We start from the raw sequence: 25,059 nt of genomic DNA, 5'->3' as shown, positions 1-25,059 counted from the left end.
TACAGCCTTTGGTGCGATTTCTAACTGAAAATTTTATGTTTCAATTTCTAAATATTACCTCTAGATTCTTTTTAGTATTACAATATTCAAAGTATGAATGACTGTCACTTCATATTTTTACTTTCAGGTCATGCCTCAGCACTAGAATATAAGTCTGATATTGATTCTATGTATGTATTATAAAAATAAATTCTAGAATCATTTCTGTTACAATAATATCTATCATGTCTGTTACTTTAAATTAATGTTTAAATTTCATAACACAGCTCGATATTTACCCAAAATATTATATCCGGATATGATTACACTTTGTTTTATACCGCCAAAATCTCCAGTTTCAACAATATGTTTTACAAATTGTGATGATATGAAGACAGTTTAGCAGCAATTGGCAGTATCTGACATTGAAGTTTACGGTGAAATTATTTAAATCATTTCATAAAAAAAATTGTTTCGTTTCGTCAAAGCACTCTAACATAGACGATCTACTTTCGATTTCAAAAACTACAAGAAAATACAATTTAATGTTTCGCCGATTTGTTTATTTCTCGAAAAATAAGAAATAAAATCATTTTTAAAATCAGTAGTAATTAAACAAATCAGTAAGAGCTCTTTCTCAGGATAATTTATCCGCTTACTGACTGCAAAAATCAAGCCATGTGTCATCATGAAAAGCAGAATGGGTGACGGTTTCATTTTTTTGTGAACCAGAATCGTAAGCAAATTATCCAACCAGTCAAAATTCCAGAAAGGTTACGATCTAGATTCTTTCTAGTATTACAATATCCAAAGTATGACTTCACTTCATCTTTTTACTTTCAGATCATGCCTCAGGACTAGAATACCAGTCTGACATAGATTATATGTAGGTGTAATAAAAATAAATTCTAGAATCATTTCTGTTACAATAATATCTATCATGTATGTTACATGAATGTTAAAATTTCATAACACAGCTCGATATTTACCCAAAATATTATATCCGGATATGATTACAATTTTCTCCATTTTAAACAATATATTTTACAAATTGTGATGATACGAAGACATTTAGCAGCAATTGGCAGTATCTGACATTGAAGTTTAAAGTTAAATTACCTCTTATTTAAATCTTTTCATAAAAAAGTTGTTTCGTTTCGTGAAAGCAGCCAAACATAGACAATCTACTTCCGATTTCAAAAACTACAAGAAAATACAATTTAATGTTTCGCCGATTTGTTTATTTCTCGAAAAATAAGAATTAAAATCATTTTTAATATCTGTAGTAACTAAACAAACCAGTAAGAGCTTCTTCTTCCGATAATTTATCCGTTTACTGACTGCAAAATTCATGTGTGTGTGTAGAAACCCACGCAAAGTTTATAGAAATCATACGACGTATACGTTCAATGTGGCAGAATTAAGGCTGATCGGGATCGGCTATGTTACCTAATGCATCCAGACGATTCAGATTTTGTTTTTAAAAAAGCATTGTGTGCATTTCTGTAATTTTATATACGTTTTTATACGCTTAGAAATTATTAGACATGCTTATTTGCATTATTTCTATACGTAATTTACGCTGATACGCATCTTATCTGGAGCCCTGTGGAACTATTTTTTGTCTTTCGCTGGATGTTACGCAAGCTTTGTAAGCCTGCGCAATTCATAAAATGCACATTTATGCTTAATGAGTTACATTCAAGTATTGCACAATTACAAGTCATAAATATGACAGATTACATCGTATACTGGTCATAGCAAAGGGAATTCACACAACTTAACTTCATTCATGCAGTGAAATTGTTTGAAGACGTTTGAATGAAATCCCAAATGGCGACCTACAAATGCCCTTCAATTCCCCCTGTGTATATTTGCCGTCGTTTATCAATGTCACGGACATTGGGAATCGCTGGGATCTAGCCCAAGGACTCGTCAAAAAATTTAGATTTCATGCTGTATTAAAACACGACTCAATAAAAATGTGTATTTCAATAATTGTCAGCTCCTACTGTACACCTATCAATATACCAAGAAATTAATGTAAATGCTTACATGCTGCCACAAGTTCAGCTGCACGTATAACAACCAACTGACATACACAATACACAAGCCTGCATTCCAGGGAAGTTGGACTGTTTATGCCCTGTGTTTGTAATATTTCATTTACATCTTGATCAGCTCTGAAACAAAAAGAAACAAACAACATATTTCTTGCATAGTGGTCTATAACTTCCGGTCTTTTCACTCTGTGGTGTAGGACGGCTTTGAACTGTAAGTGACAACATAACAAACCATATTTGAGCCGTGCCATGAGAAAACCAACATAGTGGCTTTGCGACCAGTATGAATCCAGACCAGCCTGCGCATCAACGCAGTCTGGTCAGGATCCATGCTGTTCGCTTTCAAAGCCTATTGCAGTTAGAGAAACCGTTAGCGAACAGCATGGATCCTGACCAGGCTGGTATGGATCCATGCTGGTCGCAAAGCCACTATGTTGGTTTTCCCATGGCACAGCTCATTTATGCATGAATGCGTAAATTCATAAGAAACTTCTGGCACATTTTACCTGTTTAAGAACTGATAATACTATTTATTTATTTGGGTTTTATGGCGCGCCAACACAGTATAGGTTATATGGCGCCAAACAGGACTACAAATTTGGTTCCACATCTCATTTACATCGAAATAAAAACCTGAGGTATGGAATCAAAGCTTGCATACCTGCTGGAATCACAGAGTTTAGGCAAAACCAAGTGTTAAGACCATATTAGTCGCCTCTTACTACCATGCAAGGGTAAGGCAGTGGTTCCAATTCTTTTCATACACAGATCGTCCCAGAACCACATGATAATACTAGAAAATGATACGGTTGCCCAAATAATCAGTATTATTTCTCGCATTTAACATGATAAAAAATGGCAAAAATATAAACAAGGTAGACAGTTTCTTTCATTTAAAAGTTAGAAACTCATTTTTGCACTTCAATATTAATTCAAGGCATTACCATTGATAGTGTTACCATTGGTAGCATGCAATGTATTGTATTAACAAACATATTGCTGAAGTACTAAGTAATGTCACATCTTGGCATTGATTAAAACAAGAGGTAATGCTTAATGCATTTTTAAGTTTATGAATGATCATTCCAAAATCAATAGGGTTCAACACTGACAACAATAAAGTCTAACACCTGATGGCTCAAGCATTCTCCATTTATCAACTGAAACCACTTTCAGTCAAAGTCACTGTGACATTAACTTTGCATGTAATTACCCCTGACATATAACCCGTCCTCTACTGACTGCAGACAGTCAATCGAGGTCACTATGACCACTCCTTTTAAACTACTGACCTCAAAGAGACAATAGGTATCATGATTGACCACTGTTAATCATACTGTGAACATTGACAGAGTTTATAACCATTCATTTTTCAATTACTGTCCAAGAAACTAAATGCTTTAAATACTTTAATGATCTATAAAGCACTATAGGTAGGGGAGGGAACAGGGTAAAACAATGCTTCACAAATATCTTTATCAAATAAATAGTTTGTCAAAATATTCTGTCATGGGGTTTCCTAAATCAGCAGCAGCAATTTGATGTTTTCATAACTTGACAAAGTCGTGGACTATTTAGATGAAACTAATATCTAATTGGAGATCTTAATGCTGAAAATGTGCTAAAATGATAAATGATGTAAAATCATGATGTCACACAAATCTTTTGTTACTCTGGATGTCAGAACAAAATATTTTAAAGGTGGTCAATGACATCTGAGCAGCATTTTATGACATTTTGTGTACTCATATATTCTGTTTAAGATCTATTTAAGGAACAAAAAGACCCATATTTATAGAGTTATTGGAAATGTATATTTTATTACTTTTGATAAAATTTAGCAATTACCTCCCTTAAATATAAAAGTATTTAAAAGGTGATCTACATTGTACTTATGCTAAAATAATGTTATCTTTGTTGGACAACCAAGATAGGAAAATCAAATTAGTGAAAATCTGACGTGTCCTAAGAACTCGGTGAACACAAATAACTGTAAATGATCAGCTGATTTAAGTTTTGAACAAATCCATTTGTTGACCAAAATCTGACTGACCATTTTTAATTGTGAAAAAAATATTTGGAAATTGCATGTGTTTTAGATTTAAATCAAGAATGTTCGAATTTCATTTTGAAAATATGACATTAAATGATTAAGCAGGAAGCATATTTACAAGGTTATGAAATAATCTGAATGATGTGGATCGATAAATGATACTCAACATAAGTCAGCTAGACCAAAGTCGGGTAAGTTCATTATAAAAATTGCTTTGTAAAAATCTGTACTTAGTGCACTAAAGGTGATGAATACCACAGACGCCTCTTTCTGAGTCTTTGATACAGGGAAAGTATATGCCTTTGACCTTCAAGTGGATCTAGTGAACCATGTAAGTTGTTTGGATGAAGTTAACAAATGATGCTAGTTTTATAACAAGAGATCACAGAGTGATCTTGGCGCCCACAAATGTGCCATTTTTGAGAATTCCAAATTTTAAGACTTAATGACTAGCTCAAGGTCAAATTTCATTTCCGTACAAAACACTGTGTATGTGGTCAAAATTCGAAACCTGTAGCTTGAGAAATGTGAAAGTAGGTCACTATATCAATTTCAAGGACAAAGTTCTTTGTACACAAAACTATGCATGTGCATCAAGATTGAAGGCTGTAGTTTGATAAATTTGAAAGTAGGTCACTAGGTCAATCTTAAGGTCAAAGTTAATTTTGGTACACAAAACTATGCAAGTGGTCCAAATTTGAAGGCTGTAGCTTTAGAAATGTGAAAGTAGGTCACTAGGTCAAAATCAAGGTCAAATTACACTTCAGAATACAAATCTATACATGTGGTCCAAATTTAAAGCCTGTATATTCAAAAATGTGAAAGTAGGTCACTAGGTCAATGTCAAGCTCAAAGTTTGCTTCGGTTCACAATCCTATGCATGTACGTCTAAATTTGAAGCCTGTACCTACAGAAATGTGAAAGTAGGTTACTAGGTCAATCTTAAGGTCAAAGTTCATTTCGGTACACAAAACTATGCAAGAGGTCCAAATTTCTTGGCTGTAGCTCGAGAAATGTGAAAGTAGGTAACTAGGTCAAAATCAAGGTCAAATTTTATTTTGGAACACAGAACTATGCATGTTGTCCAAATTTGAGGCCTGTACCTTCAAGAATGTGAAAGTAAGTCACTAGGTCAATGTAAAGGTCAAAGTTTGTTTCGGTACACAAAATTATGCATGTGGTCCAAATTTGAAGGCTGTAGCTTCAGAAATGTGAAAGTAGGTCACTAGGTCAAAATGAAGGTAAAATTTCATTTCGGAACACAAAACTATCCATGTGGTCCAAATTTGAAGGCTGTAGCTTGAGAAATGTGAAAGTAGGTCACTAGGTCAAAATCAAGGTCAAATTTTATTTCTGAACACAGAACTATGCATGTGGTCCAAATCTGAAGCATGTACCTTCAAAAATGTGAAAGTAGGTCACTAGGTCAATATCAAGGTCAAAGTTTTTTTCAGTGCACAAAACTATGCATGTGGTCCAAATTTGAAGGCTGTAGCTACAGAAATGTGAAAGTAGGTCACTAGGTCAAAATCAAGGTCAACTCATGTCAAGGTTCATCTTGTCACTCAATACCATACAGGTGGTCCAAACTTGAATGTTGTAGGTTATTGACAAGAAGATTTTAAAAGCTTTTCCCTATATAAGTCTATATGAACCATGTGACCCCCAGGGCGGGGCCATAATTGACCCTAGGGATGATTTGAACAAACTTGTAGAGAACCACTAGATGATGCTACATTACAAATCCCAAAAGCCCTAGGCTTTGTGGTTTAGACAAGAAGATTTTCAAAGTTTTTCCCTAAATAAGTCTATGTAAACAATGTGACCCCCGGGGCGGGGCCATATTTGACCCTAGGGGAATAATTTGAACAATCTTAGTAGAAGACCACTAGATAATGTTGCATACAAAATATCAAAGCCCTAGGCCCTGTGTTTTTGAATAAGAGGTTTTTCAAAGTTTTTCCCTATATAAACCATGTGACCCCCGGGGCGGGGCCATATTAGACCCCAGGGAAATAATTTGAATCATTTTGGTAGAGGACCACTAGATGATGCTTCATACCAAATATCAAAGCTCTAGGCTCTGTGATTTTGGACATGAAGATTTTTAAGTTTTTCCCTATATAAATCTATGTAAATTATAGAAATAAACAAAGGGCCATAACTCACTAGAGAATTGTTGAACCAGTCTGATTTTCAGGGGGACACAACTAGGGTACCAATACATCATTCTGACAAAGTTTGGTCAAAATCCCCCTGGTAGTTTCTGAGGAGATACGATAATGAGAAATAGTTAACGGAAGGACGGAAGGACGAACTTCGGACCACGGACGCAGAGTGATTTGAATAGCCCACCATCTGATGATGGTGGGCTAAAAATCCTTCCAGTGGTTAAGAAGATATGGATCAGACATAAATTTAAGCTATTTGATTTTTGACCTATAACTGTGACCTTGACCTTTAACTTAGTGACCAAACAGGGAGCATCGGGCTGGTTATAAATTATGCCTATTAACAACATGACCAAGTCTGGTGAACATAGGATAAGATCTAATAACTAGATGCCCACGGGCAACATGTCAAGCCCGCCCCTTGACCCCTAACTGTGACCTTGACCTTGAGATAGTAACCTGGGGTTTGCACATGACACTCCATCTCATTGAGTTAAACATTCATGCTGATTATAAACAAGATTCCTCAATGCATGGCCCAAAGTTATGGGCTAGACAAGATCTGATATGATCTTTGACCTCCAACTGAGACCTTGACAATTTAGATAGGAACCTAAGGTTTGCGCATGACACTCCGTCTCACTGAGGTTAACATTCATGCCATGCCCCATGCATGTCAAAGTTATGATCCAGATGAACGCAGGCACAGACCGAAGGACGCAAGCACGCACATTCACCAAACAGCTAAATGGGCTTGACAAAAATAGCAAAATCTCAAAATTAACTTTTACCTAACATTAACTATATGTTCATTCTAAAGGAGTATACAAAAGTCACTTACTGTAGGATATTACAAACAACTTCTGTTTTCAGGCCATAAATCTTCTCCCACTGGTTAGGCCATGTTTTCAAAATGATGCCATCATTGTGTAGTTTCAACAGAACACGCCTTACAACATCACCAAGGAACATGCCTGACAACATTCTCTCTATACTGAAATAACAAAACATACTGAATGCCTTTACTGCAATAAAATCACATTTTTCATGGCTACCCTGTAATATTTAAGAAATAATAAATATGTTTCTATATTTTATCAGTTAATAAAATATGGGCAGGAGTTTGGAAGCGTAATAATCAAAACACGAGTGGGTAACACATGTGATTTAATATTCGCATCCTAATGACTGCCCACATTTTATTAACTGATAAAATTATTGGAACATATTTATTATTTCAATTCTAACCACGCAAATTCTTCACATTTTACAGCACTAAATTTTAGCTTGATACATCATTTGGCTGGCCATATGCTATTATAAAAACCTCCCCACCAACGGAATGTTCCGATATCCAATAAATCTTAATTAAAGTGGTAAGTAGTTACTGCTGTGAAAATGTTATTTTCAATAACATCTAAGGTCGGATATAAAAGAAATCAAAAGTAAATACTTCATTCAAAGTTTTTCTATGCAGTTTCTAAAAATAGTATATGTCACCAATGATGACACTGCAACATACACCCCAGAACATTGCGGCATATAAACACGTAAACACTTTAGTCTGGAAGACTGGAGCATGAATTATTATTTATTTAGGCCTACTGTCAAAGTAGCTAGAATGTGGTGCCTACAACGCAGAAATTGTAAACTACGTACACAACCAGATATAGATTCACTGATGTTGATGTACTGTCAAAATTGGCTAAAACATTTTCTTATGGTAAAAACATACACAAATAAATGCTTCAATTAAATTAGAAACTGTTTGTTTCAGAAAATTTGATGTACTTTTTATTACTACTACTTAGCGATGAAAAGGTCCAGTATTAAGTCGGCATATAACGGAAACAGAGTAGAATCTCACAGTTACAATCGTAGGGTGGAATGGAACAGCTATATTTTATCGTAGATTCATGTATAGACAATTTCGCTATATGTTTACATATCAAATTGCACGAATCGTGTTAGAATATCCGTGTTAGAATATCAAATATTGTATGTATAAACACATTAAAATGCACTAATGGTAACACGCCCCCTGACCTTTTGCATTTCGTTTTTGTTAGGTTATTAACACACTGATACAATAGGTCATATGGACACTTCCCAGCTTTTGATGGTAAAGGAAAATCCCAGATGCCACTTTTGGCATTACTTCATCACAGGTGGGCACCTAGGTAGAACATGGACCTTCTGCAAGCCAGCTCTATGACTTCCTTATGTCACAGTATAGGACTTGAATATTAAAACGGTGAGAAAATATGTAGGCAGCCGGGTAGCTCAGTCCTTAGAGCATCAAAGTGGTATTCCGAGGCCCCATGTTCGAGTCATAATTCATGCAATGAAAAACTAACATATTAAGATGCAAAAGGCTAAAAGCAAGGGTGTATGATATATACAAAAGCAGAAGCTGGCAGAAAAAGCAAAAAAGATTACCTAATATATTAACCACATTTATCACAATTTTCAAACTGGCAACAGTTCTTGAACTTGTCTTTTACTTTGCTCTAATTCTTACTACTACTGTGAAATCGCTTTTTTTTTTTAATTTTTCTTTGGTTTAACTTCACACCGGCACACTTATATGTCATACGTGGACTTCCAGGCTGTGACGGTGGAGAAAGACTCCAGGTGCCCTTCTGTGCATTATTTCATCACAAGCAGGCACCTGGGTAGAACCATCGACCTTCTGTAAGCCAGCTGGATGGCTTCCTAACATGAAGAATTCAATGCCCAGAGTTAGGCTCTAACCCACATCGTTGAGGGGCAAGTGATTTGAAGTCAGTGACCTTAACCATTTGGCCACGGAGGCCCCAGCGAAATTATTTAAATCCATAAAATTTCATGGTTTTGGTAATTTTATGGAGATATGAGTCTGTAGATTTCAGCTTCTTAACCTTTACCTTGCTAAATTTCTAAAATGGATTGGTCCATCATTCAATCTGGGCAGTACCACTTATTATACTGAAAATTTACTGACTGAATAGCGAACATGGTCTGCACTGGTCAAAAAGGCAGAATCACTTGCCGCCAGCAGGCTAAAGGTTAATTGAAAATGAAAGGGATTTTTTTTATTTTATCACTTGGAATTAATATCTTGGATTGACAGAATCAAGAAATCCTACAAAATTAATCCTCCAGAAATATTATAGAGTTCTTCTAAATTCCACATTGCAGGGATACAAAGGTAAAATTGTGGATGCAAACTTTAACAAGAGCTGTCAGTGGACAGCGCACTTGACTATTCTCAGTGCTTGATAGTATAATATAAGCAATGAGTAAAACTTTAACATTACAATAAGCATATTCTAAGTCAAATAGGGGCCATAATTCTGTCAAAATGCTTGATAGAGTTGCCTCCTCCTTTTTACAGACTGGAGTCATGATGGTAAACAAGTATGCAAAATATGAAAGCAATATCTCAATGGACTTTGAAAATATTTGGGGTGGTACGCAAACTTTAACATTTATTCTAAGTCAAAAAGGGGCCATAATTCAGTCAAAATGCTTGATAGAGCTGCCTCCTCCTTTTTAAAGACTGGGGTCATGATGGTAAATAAGTACGCAAAATATGAAAGCAATATCTCAATGGACTTCAAAAATATTTTGGTTGGTATGCCAACTTTAACATTTATTCTAAGTCGAAAAGGGGCCATAATTCAGTCAAAATGCTTGAAAGAGCTGCCTCCTCCTTTTTAAAGACTGGGGTCATGATGGTAAATAAGTACGCAAAATATGAAAGCAATATCTCAATGGACTTCAAAAATATTTGGGGTGGTACGCCAACTTTAACATTTATTCTAAGTCAAAAAGGGGCCATAATTCATTCAAAATGCTTGATAGAGTTGCCTCCTCCTTTTTACAGACTGGGGTCATGATGGTTAACAAGTATGCACAATATGAAAGCAATATCTCAATGGACTTTGAAAATATTTGGGGTGGTACGCAAACTTTAACATTTATTCTAAGTTGAAAAGGGGCCATAATTCTGTCAAAATGCTTGATAGAGTTGCCTCCTCCTTTTTACAGACTGGGGTCATGATGGTAAACAAGTATGCAAAATATGAAAGCAATATCTCAATGGACTTTGAAAATATTTGGGGTGGTACGCAAACTTTAACATTTATTCTAAGTCGAAAAGGGGCCATAATTCAGTCAAAATGCTGGATAGAGCTGCCTCCTCCTTTTTAAAGACTGGGGTCATGATGGCAAATAAGTACACAAAATATGAAAGCAATATCTCAATGGACTTCAAAAATATTTGGGGTGGTATGCAAACTTTAACATTTATTCTAAGTCGAAAAGGGGCCATAATTCAGTCAAAATGCTTGATAGAGTTGCCTCCTCCTTTTTACAGACTGGGGTCATGATGGTTAACAAGTATGCACAATATGAAAGCAATATTTCAATGGACTTTGAAAATATTTGGGGTGGTACGCAAACTTTAACATTTGTGTGACGCTCACGCCAAAGCTAACGCTCACGCAGACGCCGGGGCGAGTAGGATAGCTCCCCTATTCTTCGAATAGTCGAGCTAAAAAACGTTTAATAATTGTGAAGACAATATTTCTCAAATTTTACTGACATGCTACGTTAAAACTTTTTATATGTTTCTTACTTTGATGTTGTGAGTGAGCAAATTTCATAATTTTGCTAATCTGACCTAAATATCTCAAGCAAGGACAACACCTAAAACCATTCTATACAACGTAACATTCCACTTTTCTTTCTTGGTGTTACTCATTTAACCATGGAGAAAGAATTTTTTGAGAGATTTCTTTTCTGTTCCTATGGCAACCACAATTTGGCAAGAAATGTACTACTTTTAACACCTCTGAAAGCGGACTTAAAGAATGTTTGGAAAAATGGACAATGGACAGAGAGTGGCCACAACAGCTCATCTGGGCACTTTGTGCTCAGATGAGCTAAACACTGATATGTTGTAGTTTAAACACAAACCCCATATTACAATCCTTTGTTTCTTCCCATATTTCCAAGTCATACGGAGAGCGTATAAAGTCGATTTCTCTGCCAAGTCCAAAATTATTCCATCTTGTATCCAAGGCAACATGTAAGTGTAAAATGATTGACAATAATGAAAGCCCACTGTCATAAAATCACTTCTAGTGAATGCTATAAAACTAGAGCTGCTTTTGAGAAAAACGCATGTCTCCTACAACTGCCTTATCAGACTTTCAGTGCTTTGATTATCAAAAAACCAGTCTGGGCCGATTTGGCTAGTTATCGAACCTGGCTGAGGACTGATTGGCAAACAAACTTTTCAAGTTTGGTGAAGATCGGATGAGAAATGTTCGACTAAGAGTGCGGACAAGATTTGTGGCACACACACAGGCGTAAATCAATATGTCTCCCACACCACTGTGTGGTTGGAGATATAATTACTAAGAAATGATGATTCTGGACTTATTTAAAATGTAAAAACAAAACAACTTTTTCATCACCACACTTTCTTTTAATTACATTTTGCACCTCTGACAAATATTGATATTGTTCAGTGAAAATTAGACAAAATTTTAAATGATCATTTACTTTAATCAGAACACAAAAAAGATATTAAACAATAGGTACAAGATTCAATGTACTATGTGTACTGAATACATACAGATAATAGTTACAGATTTATTTATTTGGTGACTTGATTATGGGGTAAACTAATTGAAGTTGTCCAGGCTCTATGAATTTACTTCCAACTGTTATCATTTTTATGATTTATCAAATTTAAATTATCATTAAATACTGTGCCCAATTGTCACTGATATATGTCAATAGTTGACAGAGATAACTAAAAAAAGTAAGTGCCAAGTCAGAGAAAGATGTTAAGTATTTTACCTGAATAAACTGTCCATGTGAAATAATGAAATGTTCAAATTGTTAAAATCTGAATAACAATTAAAGCACAGGGCCTCCTCTGTCAATTGCCAATGTAGCCAAATGCTACAAATTCAAAGAACTGGCTACAGATTTTGAAAAGTGCCTACAAGAATTTTATTAAAATCTGGCCAAATTTCAGCAATTCAGCTTCAATTTGGCAGTTTCTCTCAAAAAGTGGCTACAACATTCTGAAGCCCAGTGGAGGCCCTGAAGCATGAATGCAATACTGACCATGCAGTGATAACAATGTTTTTAGGTGATAACAGGCTTATAATCATACAACCAGCGCAATATGTGTAATAACAACAATATTAATAAAGCAACATATGATAATGAACATTAAGCTAAGAAAACAACATGCATGATAAAGCCTGTAAAATCAACCATTAAATGAATTTTGTTTTAATTTTTACTTATTTAGGAACTTTTAAATAAACAATTATTCCAAATAAGAAACAAACTGAATGACAAATCGTATGAAACGTTTCAGTAACAGATTAAATGCCATTCAGAGACCGAAACAAATTTACAAACAACTATATCACAATAATTTGCTTACTGCTTTGTTCTTTGTTTGTACTGTCTTTTTATAGTCCACACAATTGTCAATTGGCTCAAAGCAGCAGCCATTGGTCCCTGTGCCTATACAAAGCAATAAAAGGACATAATCTACAACTGACTTAACAAAAGATATAATTATACAGAAATAACTAGAAGGTGTTTTTGTCACAAAAACATATGTCTCCCCCCTATGTATTCTAAGGACGGAAGAGGGGCATATTTGTCAGTATGCAGGGCGAAAGTCAGAACATAAGTTGCAGTTGGTTTTAACGGATTTAATACATGACAGTGAAGGCGAAAAGTGATGTGGAAATGAGGAAATACTTCATGTATTTACAATCAGAAAGTAAAGATAACGGATACCTAGTCACAACTGGAGTTGAACATCAGAAGTAGTTTAGGCTATCAACCACAGATGCAGTTTGATCAATCACCTGTTGATAGAGGCTCTGTGTTGTTGTTGATCCGAATGTTTGCATATGTAACTGCGTGATAGCCGGACAAGATTTTTCTACCTTTAGCTGACGGCCATTTTGTGCAGCGAAGCGGAACATTTTGGAGATATGCATAACTAGGCTCAGTACTGATCACTTGTGTTAAGTTTCTTCGAAATCAATCTAACAGTTCGACCTGTGAAAGCCAGACATGATTTTTCTATTTTTAGCTCTGGCGGCCATTTTGTGCAGCGAAACGGAACGTGCCAGCGAAATGCATAACTAGGGTTGGTACTGATCACTCCTGTGAAGCTTTGTCGAAATCTAGCTAGCAGTCTGACCTGTGAAAGCCGGACAAGCTTTATGCGGCAAGACGGACAGACGGCGAAGGCAATATGTCTCCCCCACCTATGGGGGAGACACAAATACAAAACAATGGCTGTGCCTATACAGTGCAATAAAAGGACACAATCAACATTTGACTTTAAATAACAAAAGATATACATAGAAACAAATACAAAACATTGGCAACTTGAAACAACTGTGACTACATATTCCTACTCCTATATTCAAATGTCAGTGGATACAATAACCATTACCAGGTTCTGTTCTTAACTTTAAGCCTGCTAAATTTCTAAAATAGACTGATCCTTCATTCAGCTTGGGCAGTACCTTTTATTATTCAAAGGGGTGTCCACTGAAAATTTACAGACTGAATAGCAAACAGTGCAGACCATGATCAACCTGCACGGATGTGCAGGCTGATCATGGTCTGCACTGGTCGCAAAGGCAAAATCAGTTGCCAGCAGCAGGCTAAAGGTTAAAACAAGAGCGCCGCCAAGCAGGGCAATATACGCCCGAAGGGTTACTTCAGAGGATGGGAGCAAAATTTAAAGAACTTGACTGTTGAAGCCCAAAGGACAGGAACAACAAAAAAGAAAAAATCCAAAAAGAAAATTTCTTAAGTCCACAAAAAAATTCTAACCAGGTAAAGTTATGTCAAAATACATCTAAAAATTGGATGTACCATCCATGTTGTACCACAGAAAAGTGGTCTCGGTTTTTCCCTACGGCCAATAATAAAAAAGTTTCAAAATAAGCTATTTATAGTAGCAAAAAAGGGAGGTAATTCAAAAAAAATTTTTTTTTAAGAGAACAAAAAGGGATCTGCCAAATAAAAACAAGAGAACTGCAATGCAGAGCAATACATACAAAGCAAAGTCATATATGACCTTTGACCCCTAAGTGTGACCTTGACCTTGGAGTGAGTCATCCCAAACATATGCTCTGCACGTCGCCTCAGTGTGGTGAACATTTGTGCAAAGTTTCTTTGAAATCATTCAAGGAGTTCAAGAGTTACAGAGCGGACACGAAATACACTCATATGACCTTTCACTCCTAAGTGTGACCTTGACCTTGAAGCAAGTCATCCACGTCGTCTTGGTGTAGTGATCATTTGTGTCAAGTTTCTTTGAAATCCTTCAACGGGTTCAACAGTTACAGAGCGGACACGAAATTGCTAACGGACGGATGGACAGACGGACACCAGGACCATAACATAATACGTCCCTTCGGGCGTATAAAAATCCTTCAAGCAGTTCAAGAGTAACACAGCGGACACGAAACATACTCATATGACCTTTGACCCTAAGTGTGACCTTGACCTTGAAATGACACATCCAAAACATGCGCTCTGCTCATCGTCTTGGTGTAGTGGACATTTGTGTCAAGTTTCTTTGAAATCCTTCAAGGGGTTCAACAGTTACAGAGCGGACACGAAATTGCTAACGGATGGACGGACACAGGGATCATAACATAATACGTCCCTTGGGGCGTATAAAAAAAAGACTCTAAATTATTATTTTGTGAATTTTTTATTTACTAGATTTTTTTAAGAAAAGAAGTATTAAATATAGAATCAAAATAAATCAACGTTTATAACAGGTACATAACAGCCAGACAATCTGAAATCTGTGTCCAAAGTCATTTTAACTCCACCTCCTAGAAGGAAAAAGGTGTCAGCTGACCATGAAGAACTAGTTTTATTAATAGTACAGAATGCTTAAACACTAGTTAAAATTAATGACTGCCACTACATAACTAAAACAGTGTGTCAACCACCAAAAACAAACAAAACTTACCACAGATTAGTCCTATCTTGCAACCCTTGTCAATAAATGCTCCACACATCAGTGTACCAATCGTATCATTGATGATAGCACAGCACTTTATGTTCATATCCTGAAATAATCTCTCAATTTATGTACATACCTTACAACACAATCATACATCTTATTAACCTTTACCCTGCAAAATTTCTAAAATAGACTGCTCTATCATTCAATCTGGGCAGTACCATTTATCATTTGAAGGGGTGTACACTGAAAATCTACTGACTGCATAGCGAAAACTGCAGACCATGATCAGCCTGCATGTCTGTACCTTGGTCAGCACTGGTCACAAAGGCAAAATCACTTGCAGCCAGTGGCTAAAGGTAAAACTCTGCATTTTCTGAAATTCTGAGGCACTGTGACCTGCCTCATACAGTATTTTATTATACAAAATGCCTTTATATAATAATAATTATTATAATAATATTACTATTATTATTACAAATAGGGTCAAAGTTTTACAGATGATACAGTGCCACTGAGAAGCACACAACAAAACTTTTAACTTAAATATTATTGATGTGAACTTTATCTTTAAGATGCCTAACCCTAAACTAAAACATGTCTTCTCCTTACCAAGAACGGTACTAATGTAAGGTTTGATGATAATAGGGGCATAAGCTAAGAAGATATAGCGAAACAGAACACGTGAAATAAATAACACTGAAAGCAATGGTGATAGTGAACTAACACTGGGGCTGTGTACAATGCTGCTCCTTATTCTATGAATAGTCAAACTAAAGTCAATCTAAGTAAAAAAAAATAAATAATTTACTCCTCTCCTCTTGATGGCGTCCTCCAACAGTTGGCCCACCTCCATCCCTATCACGTCATTGCCACGATAATCTTTAGTCCAATTCACGAGAATAGCCTTATGGAGCGCACTTGTTTTTATTGGAAAGGAAAATGTGAATCCAAGTTGTATAGGTTCTGGTGTGTTTAACAGATTACATTCGGACAGCAGCCAGTGCAGCTGTCCCGCTATATAATCAAACACCTGAAATGTAACACACCTAAATTTGCTGTACATGTAAATGATAACTTGCCTAATCTTAAGGTCACTGACATGTCCATTAATGCAAAGATAATAAGATGAGGAAAATACCCCTAGCTATGGAAAAATCTTTTAAGGTCTACCTCCATAATGTTTCTTCATTGTAAACATTCCAAAGTGCACACAAGAAAAGTATATTTAACCCTTACCATGCTAAATTTCTATAATGAATTTGTCCATCTTCCAATTTGGACAGTACCATTAACTGTTGAAAGGGGTGCTTACCAAAAAGATACTAGCTGAATAGTGAACAGTGCAGATCATGATCAGACTGCACGGATGTGCAGGCTCATCATGTTCTACACTGGACGCAAAGGCAAAACCAATCGTGTCCTGCATGGTAAGGGTTAAGAATACTGTAGATCTATGTGAAGACCCATGCCGCAATGTAAAATGCTACTTACAATGATGTTTAAACAACTGTTTATGAAAATCCAATAAGAGTGCATTGAAAAGTTAATTAAAATATTTATATTTCAGAGCAACAACCAGTCTTTATATTTCTTTTACAGTTATTTTTTTCTTACAATAATCATGTCATCATAAAGACAAAGTTCATCAGTCTCTTCAGAAAAGATATTAAATCAGGACAATATTATCAGATTTACCATGTTTTTTCCCTTTATTTCTAGAAATTCTATCGAACATAAATATTTGTAACAAATTTAAGACGGAATCAACATGAAATACCTTAACGCCCGAACCAGTATAACAACTAGCCGGAAGGTCTTCTTTGATTGTTTTTGAAGAAGTTTTTCCATTGTGAACGTCAACGAGAAGAACCCGGCAACGTGTGCCACCAATGTCAACAGCAAGAAACCTTCCACTCTCTGTAATGACAGACAAAGCACAACATCATCAATCTATGATAGAAACAAGTACAACAGCAAACACATAATGAACTACTTCTGATTATTAACTTTTACCCTGCTAAATTTCTAAAATGGACTGGTCCATCATTCAATTTGGGTAGTACAACTTATTATTCAAACGGGTGTTCAGTGAAAATTTACTGACTGAACAGCGAACAGTGCAGACCATATAATGAGATATTTTATCGGATGTGCAGGCTGATCTTGATCTGCACTGGTCGCAAAGGCAGAATAACTTGCCGCCAGCAGGCTAAAGGTTAAAGGAATTTTTCACCATCTTTGATACATTTTGTAGCTGCTGACAAATACGATTCCAAATGAAACCCAAAAATTGAAGTAGAAATATGGATTTGTTTTTGTTAATCAATACGTCAATTTTCATCATTTAAGGGAAGCCGCCAACACCAGTGGAAATGGAAAAAATAATCACCATAAACTGAGTGTCTAAATTTGGAAAAATTTGAACATGTACATAAACACTAAATTGTTGTATCATCAACAATGGTGTTTTAATAATTTGTGAGTAGTTTCTTGCGTCAATATGCGTAAAAGATTACAAAGTAGCAAAACAAGCAAAAACCTCAATAATCATTTGTTGATAAAAGTTCTGAAGTAGGAAAATCATAGTTTTACATTTAAGGACTGCCTCCTTTTATCTAAGGTAACTTTGTAGGGAAAAGGCCATTTTTACAATAAATAAAAATATTTAATTTTCCTAAAAAAAACAAAAACAAAATAAATTCAAATAAATTCTCTGATAGTCACTGAGAATTCCAATCTTAAAACCACTGAGATGGTTACATCAATCTCCTCCAGTTTTTTTTCAGTAATTTAAACATAAAGAGGTATAAGTTTCTTATTTTGAACTGAATAGTGGACAAAAGATCCCACCTGGAATGGATGGAACAACTAATTTCCAGTATAGCCCATGGTAGGTGTCATACAACCATCCACTCTAGGCCAATACTGCTGGAAACAGTACCAATTCAAAGACATATATTAAATTAGACCAAAATTCATATGAACAAATACTTCATTGTATCCAAGTAAACATAAATTAACATGTTTGCATGTTTTAAAAGTGTTGTCAACATTAACAATTTTATAACTACATTTGTATTTGATTTTCTCAAATTTATTCTTTCAACATGGGTTCTATTTCATTACAATGATTTTGTGAACATCACATGGGGAGTTGACAAACAAGAGCTGTCGGAGGACAGCAACGCTCGACTATTCAACAGCCTTGTCAATTGAATGAATACAAAAGTCGAAAAAGGGGCATAATTTTGTAAAAATGGGAGAAAGGGTTATGGAACCTTCATAGTGCTTATCAGCTCATAAGGTGAACAAGTGTGTGAAGTTTCAATCCTTTCCCATAAGTGGATACTGAAATACCAGCTTACATACAAAAACTTAACCAAAAACTGCTAAGTCGAAAAAGGGGCATACTTTTGAAAAAAATGCAAAGTAGAGTTATGGGACCTACACAGTGCATGTCAGATCATGACAGTAAACAAGTGTGTGAAGTTTCAATCCATTCCCTTTAGTGGGTACTGAGATACCAGCTTACATACAAAACCTTAACCAAGAATTTCTAAGTCGAAAAAGGGGCATAATTTTGTAAAAAAGCAAAACAGAGTTATGGAACTTGTGCAATGTAGGTCAGTTTATCACAGTGAACAAGTGTGTGAAGTTTCAATCCATTCCCACAAGTGGTTACTGAGATACCAGCTTACATACAAAACCTTAACCAAGAATTTCTAAGTCAAAAAGGGGGCATAATTTTGTCAAAAAACATTACAGAGTTATGGAACCTGTGCAATATAGGTCAGTTTATCACAGTGAACAAGTGTGTGAAGTTTTAATCCATTCCCACAAGTGGTTACTGAGATACCAGCTTACATACAAAACCTTAACCAAGAATTTCTAAGTCGAAAAAGGGGCATAATTTTGTAAAAAAGCAAAGTAGAGTTATGAAACCTGTGCAATGTAGGTCAGTTTATCACAGTGAATAAGTGTGTGAAGTGTCAATCCATTCCCACAAGTGGTTACTGAGATACCAGCTTACATACAAAACCTTAACCAAATCGGGACGCCGACGCTGACGCATGGGTGAGTCCAATAGCTCTACTATTCTTTGAATAATCGAGCTAAAAATTGTTAAAATTGGTAACATGTAGCTGCTATCTGCAGCACAATGTGACAGAAATGATGTCCAAAGCCTGTCAGCGGCCACCAGGAATCAGACCCAGGTTGCTAGCACAGTAGTCCAACCTGCAAACCACAGAGCCACCAACTCACTAATAAATTATTATAACTATATTCCCATTTCTTTAACATGTAAATGATTGACTATGTTTTTCAACGTTTTAACAACAGCTTTGAAATATGAATGAAAAGCATAAACTATCTAATAAAGAAACAAAATTATACCAGTGCCATCTGGAACCTCTTCTATATATGAAGGAAAGAGTTTCAATGGATCGTCATGGTCGGTGTCAGGGTGCAGCTGCAGATTTATCTCTTCATTCAGCAGGTTCTGAACTTTGACAAGTTTTTCCTCAGGAAGAAAGAAGGCATCAAATAAATTCTTCCTCTGAAAATATATTATTCAAAAAGTCATTTCAACTAGATGTGTGTCCATAGGACACTGGTGACCAACAGAATTTCACACAGTTCCTTCACATTGCCAAATATATACCATTGGTTATCCCAAAATGTTGGTGTACTGATTATTTTGACAAGTTCAAATATTAATAATATGACAATTAATAATAATAATAGGTTAGTTTAATTGCCCTGAACTTGCGATATAACTTACTGTAAGTCTGACTGTTATTGAGAGGTGTTCAACCTCAACATAAATTATCTGTAAATCTGTACAGGTGATATACATGTATGCTACATTCTAATATGACTAACAGTGCTTCAATCATCACAAGATATTATGTTCGACAGGGGTTTGAAGCTCAATCAATAAAAATGTATACGCAGGTTATATATCTTGAAGAGATCGTAGATCTCATGGTACATTAAGTGGGTGGGATATGATAACTGATTGATTGATTTGGGTTGATTGAATTACGGTATAGGTTATATGGTGCCAAACAGGACTATAAATTTTGGTTTTACATCTCATTTACATGATAATGCATACATTTATTGATAGAGCTTCAAGCACCTGTGATTGATGTCATGCCAAGTACGCATCGAGAAATAGCGCTTTCAAATTCTATCAAATGTTTTATTTAAAAACATGTTCAAAACGAAATGTCACATAGCATAACTGTCTTTATTAATTTCACACACACACACACACACACACACACACACACACACACACACACACACACACACACACACACACACACACACACACACACAGAGTTGGTTATTAGCTGTGCAGAATAATTCACAATCATATGCACTCTAATGCAACTATTCCGCAAGACATATTACCATTTCCGGTCCTGGCATGTATAAACAAGTGAATGAAGTATTGCCATGCAATACAAAGTCCACTACTGGAAGGCACCTAATTTTCTCTACTGCAGTATAACATAATGAACTGATATTTGTCAATGATGTATAAACAATATTGTACTATAATATACAATATAAATATAACAAAGCACCTGGATTAAAATTTACATATATAAAAACATATAGTTGTTTTCATTTGGAATTTTTTTGGCCGATTATACAAAAAGTTATCATAAAAGTTATTTATAGTAACAACAAAGTGAAATTAATCCTAAAAAAAAAAAAAAATCTATAAAATGTAAGTCCACAAGAAAATCTTTACCAGGTAGAGATAGATCAAAAAACACCTAAATATTGGACGTAACATGCATGTTGTACCACAGAAAAGTGGTCTCGATTTTTCCCTACGGCCAGTAATAAAAAAGTTACAATGTAATCTATTTATAGTAACAACAAAGAATGTAATTCTAAAAAAGTGTGCCTCATTAGGGTGAACATTTGTGCCGAGTTACATCAAAACCTCTCCATGCATGAAGAAGAAATGCTCCAGACAAAGTCATTCTTGAATTTGACCTTTGACCTCTAAGTATGACCTTGACCTTAGACCTAGCGACCTGGTTCTGGCGCAAGACAATTTGTCTTATGGTGGTGAACATTTGCGCCAAGTTACATTTAAATCCCTCCATGCATAAAGAAGAAATGCTCCATACAAAGTCCTTCTTGAATTAAACCTTTGACCTCTAAGTATGACCTTGACCTTTGAGCAAGGGCTCCGGGATTTGCGCATGACACGTTGTCTCATCATGGAGAACATCTTTGGCAAGTAATATTGAAATCCCTTAATGAATGACAGAGTTATGGACCGACACGAAACAGACCCTGTTCATGCCATGTTAACATTTGACTACTAAGTGTGACCTTGACCTTTGAGCTAGGGGTCTGAAAGTTGTGCATGACACATCATCTTATTATGAGGTACAACTGTGCCTAGTGATATTAAAATCCCTTCATGGATGGGAGAGTTATGGACCGGACAGGAAAAAAGCCCTGTTGACCTTTGACCTCCAATTGTGACCTTGACCTTTAAGCTAGGGGTACGGGTTTTGCACATGACACGTCGTCTCATCATGGGGAACATTTGTGCCAAGTAATAATAAAATCCCTTCATGGATAAAAGAGTTATGGACCGGACACGAAATTGCGGACGGACGGAATGACAGAATGACGGAAAAGCGCATTCCTATAGTCCCTAAAACTGGTTTTCAACCAGTAGGGGACTAATAAAGGTGTGTGATGATTTACCATTTGGTGCCATACATGTGCCAAAAAAACAGTTCTATCATACTTGATCTAAATTTTATGTAGTGAAAGACATATTAGAATCGAAATCAAAACCATGTTTGAACTCTATACAAGCAGGTGCTTATATACATCATACGAAATAATTTCATTGGGCTGTGCCCTAGTGGAATTATTATCAATATGCCCGACGTATAACCACCCATCGTGTATATACTGTTTTCTCATATTCTCGAGGTGCCCAAGGGTTGTTTTATTCCCAGTAACAGATTAACCATTTTGTAGCATACATGTCTAGAAATTAACAAACATTATATCATTTGACAACTTTAAGGCAAAACAGAGAATATACATGAGAGACCCTGAGAATACGAGAAAAGGGGATAAACAGTGTTAAAACAAGGTTTTGTTATTAATCATTTCTTAAATAAAAATTGTAAAAATGATGTTATTTTATTGAAGGAAAATTGTAATATTGACAATGATTTATTGTGAGAAACCATTTATAAGATTTATTAAAATTTCACAAAGATGACAAAACCAGAAACAATTTATATGTTAAAAGTGTATGCCAAAATTTTCAGCACTTTTCAAAACTAAAAACTTTTCATGACAAAAAAAACTTGAGAGTACAGCTGAACAAAAATTGTGTGTGTGTTTGTGTTTTCGGGTTTGACGTCTTTTTCAACAAATTGTGAGTACTGGGTATTCTACAAAAGTACTCCTGGAGTTATATGAGTATTGGTAAAAATATTTTTTCATGAGTACTGAGTAGCGGTGAGTACTGGAAAAAAATGGTACTTGTAGTCATAATACTGAATAATGAAGACTTGACACAACCTTTCTTTGTAGATATGTCCTAAAAACAACCTAAATTCCCAAGCAAATGTGTTTGTAACCTGAACTACAGGTTACAGTTTTTCTCACTATTGAGGACATTTTTTTTTTACTGTATGTAATCACAAAACGTTTTTGGATAATGATCTCAAGTAGTGTATTATTTGTGAAATGATACTTTTTTTCTGTATTTCTGTAACAGATTGTAACCACTGTAACCAGGTAACAAATAAACAAACCCTTCCATTGATAATAGGTTGTTTTTGGACCATTTGAGCCGTGCCATGGCAAAATCAACATAGTGGGTGTGCGACCAGCATGGATCCAGACCAGCCTGCGCATCCGCGCAGTCTGGTCAGGCTCCATGCTGTTCGCTAACAGTTTCTCCAATTCCAATAGGCTTTAAAAGCGAACAGCATGGAGCCTGACCAGACTGCGCGGATGCGCAGGCTGGTCTGGATCCATGCTGGTCGCACACCCACTATGTTGGTTTTCCCATGGCACGGCTCATATATCTTCTTTGAACTAACTTTTCCCATTCAAGATTTTTTTATATCCGCTTTGTTTATTTCCATATTTCAGTTGTACTTCTTTATACAATTATTTTTAGTGGGAATCTTACAAACTACAATTGTTTTGGTAAAATGGACTAGTTGCATTGTCAAGTTCTGGTTCACCTGTTCACCTCTCAAATGAAGGTCATCTTAATTAATTGATCATGCAGTGATCTATAGAACTCAAGATGGTGTTAGTACCATTTTTATGATTTTATAACCACTGACTGTAAAACTGACCAGGCTTCTGTATCGCTTTCATGCTTATTATTACCACTTAAGTTCCTAATAAATCCTTTTTTTTTCTTTTTAGCAAGTCCGACCAGTTTAAAAGACCATATACGCCGCTGATGACGCGATCACATTCAATTATCCAAGTATCAGTTCGTTTGATTTGTCTATCAGTCAGGGGTGTAACTGTTTTAAGTTATTTTTTCAAGCATTTTATAACCTATAATAGTTATAGAATACAAGTTAACTCAGGTAAGTTATTCAAAAAATGTCTTTTTGCTGTTCTCACAAAGTGACCTGTACAGTGAAATAAGTAGCAATCTGTGGTTAATCAAATTCTCTTTTTGTCTGATCATGACCTGATAAGCATAATGGGATGCTAAGAGTTTTATAGCTTTAAACCTTTTGCGTAAAACTTTATCAGCCTTGCGTAAAAATTTTTACTGCATAGCTGGAAAGATAAGAGTACAAGGATTCAGGAAATAACTGCATTAGTCACATTCAAAATGAGGAATTGGCACAGGAGGGCTTTGTAATATTTTATGATAACTGAAACAAGTTATGAAAATATAAGCAGTAACTCAAATGGGTTATAAACTGCGATAACTTGAAACAGTTACACCCCTGACTGTCTATAGTGAAAAAGCTTGCATTTTAGAACGGCAAGAACAAATCATACCACATATGCTTTGTGCTCTGGTAGGAGATCCAAGATGTTTGTCTCAACTTCTTTCCGTAGCAGAGACATGTTGTTTGATGTACTGTAATCCTATAGCCACTGCCTTTTAAATAATAAATATCTGCTTTGTTTATAAAAAATTCCACATTTCAGTTGTACGTCTTTATACAACTATCTTATGTCAGAATCTAGCAAACTGTTTTGGTGAAATGGGCCAGTTCAAGTTTTGGTGTACCTTATTTTCACCTCTCAAATGAAGGTCATTGATCTTTGAACTCAAGATGGTGGAAGTGGATACCATTTTATAACCAATATTGGTCATGCTTCTGAAAGTAATGCATGATCACTTTAATGTGTATTATTACCACTTAAGTTCCTAATAAATTCATTAATTGTTACACAAAGCGACAGTAAATAAAATTTACCTTTAATTCACCTTTAGGAAGGTCGGACCAGTTTAAAAGACCAGCTACGCCGCTGATGACGCGTATGCTGCAATAATTTTGCAAGTATCAGTTTGTTTAAACTGTCTGTACCAGTAGCGAAAAAGATTGCATTTTCGGAAGGCAAGAAAAACTCATACCACATATTCTTTGTGCTCTGGTAGGAGATCCAAGATGTTTGTCTCAACTTCTTTCCGTAGCAAAGACATGTTGTGGTTCTGTTTTTGTTTTGTTTTTTTTTGGTGATGTAAATTGCACGATCACCGCCTGTTAAAGG

At 35.6% G+C, this 25,059-nt stretch overlaps 2 protein-coding genes across 3 annotated transcripts in view; both read right to left on the bottom strand.

Moving 5' to 3' along the window:
* The window catches only part of LOC128559277 (hexokinase-like), a 7,983-nt gene extending 4,626 nt beyond the window's left edge, over nucleotides 1–3,357 (bottom strand). The window contains exons 1-2 of the mRNA XM_053550553.1: nucleotides 3,335–3,357; nucleotides 2,035–2,162 (exon numbers count right to left, since the gene is read on the bottom strand). Of these exons, the coding sequence (XP_053406528.1) occupies nucleotides 2,035–2,162; nucleotides 3,335–3,357 (151 nt within the window). The remainder of the gene's footprint in view (nucleotides 1–2,034; nucleotides 2,163–3,334) is intronic.
* Nucleotides 2,035–25,059, bottom strand: LOC123547087 (hexokinase-1-like). 2 transcript variants are annotated; one of them, XM_053551377.1, is made up of 8 exons: nucleotides 24,923–25,059; nucleotides 19,690–19,852; nucleotides 17,072–17,211; nucleotides 16,103–16,324; nucleotides 15,298–15,397; nucleotides 12,721–12,803; nucleotides 7,108–7,260; nucleotides 2,035–2,162 (listed from the first exon to the last, which is right to left on the bottom strand). In XM_053551377.1, the coding sequence occupies exons 1-7, from the start codon at nucleotides 24,989–24,991 to the stop codon at nucleotides 7,225–7,227; spliced, it is 813 nt and encodes a 270-aa protein (XP_053407352.1). In that variant the 5' UTR covers nucleotides 24,992–25,059; the 3' UTR covers nucleotides 2,035–2,162; nucleotides 7,108–7,224. The 2 variants fall into 2 exon arrangements, with proteins under 2 accessions (XP_053407352.1, XP_053407353.1); XM_053551378.1 differs by lacking the exon at nucleotides 24,923–25,059 and adding an exon at nucleotides 24,340–24,544.

This window comes from Mercenaria mercenaria, chromosome 9, assembly GCF_021730395.1.
Source record: "Mercenaria mercenaria strain notata chromosome 9, MADL_Memer_1, whole genome shotgun sequence".
Lineage (NCBI taxonomy): Eukaryota > Metazoa > Mollusca > Bivalvia > Venerida > Veneridae > Mercenaria > Mercenaria mercenaria.
This window is presented reverse-complemented; position numbering and strand designations above follow the sequence as displayed.

Excerpts from the sequence above, each read along its gene's own strand:
- LOC123547087 (XM_053551377.1), bottom strand. The coding sequence starts at position 24,991 with ATGTCTTTGCTACGGAAAGAAGTTGAGACAAACATCTTGGATCTCCTA. Across the intron at positions 16,325-17,071 it reads ATACTGGTTCGGGCGTTAAG|GTGTTTGATTATATAGCGGG; the intron begins GTATTTCATGTT and ends GTTACATTTCAG. Across the intron at positions 7,261-12,720 it reads TACAAACAAAGAACAAAGCA|TATAGAGAGAATGTTGTCAG; the intron begins GTAAGCAAATTA and ends TTGTTATTTCAG.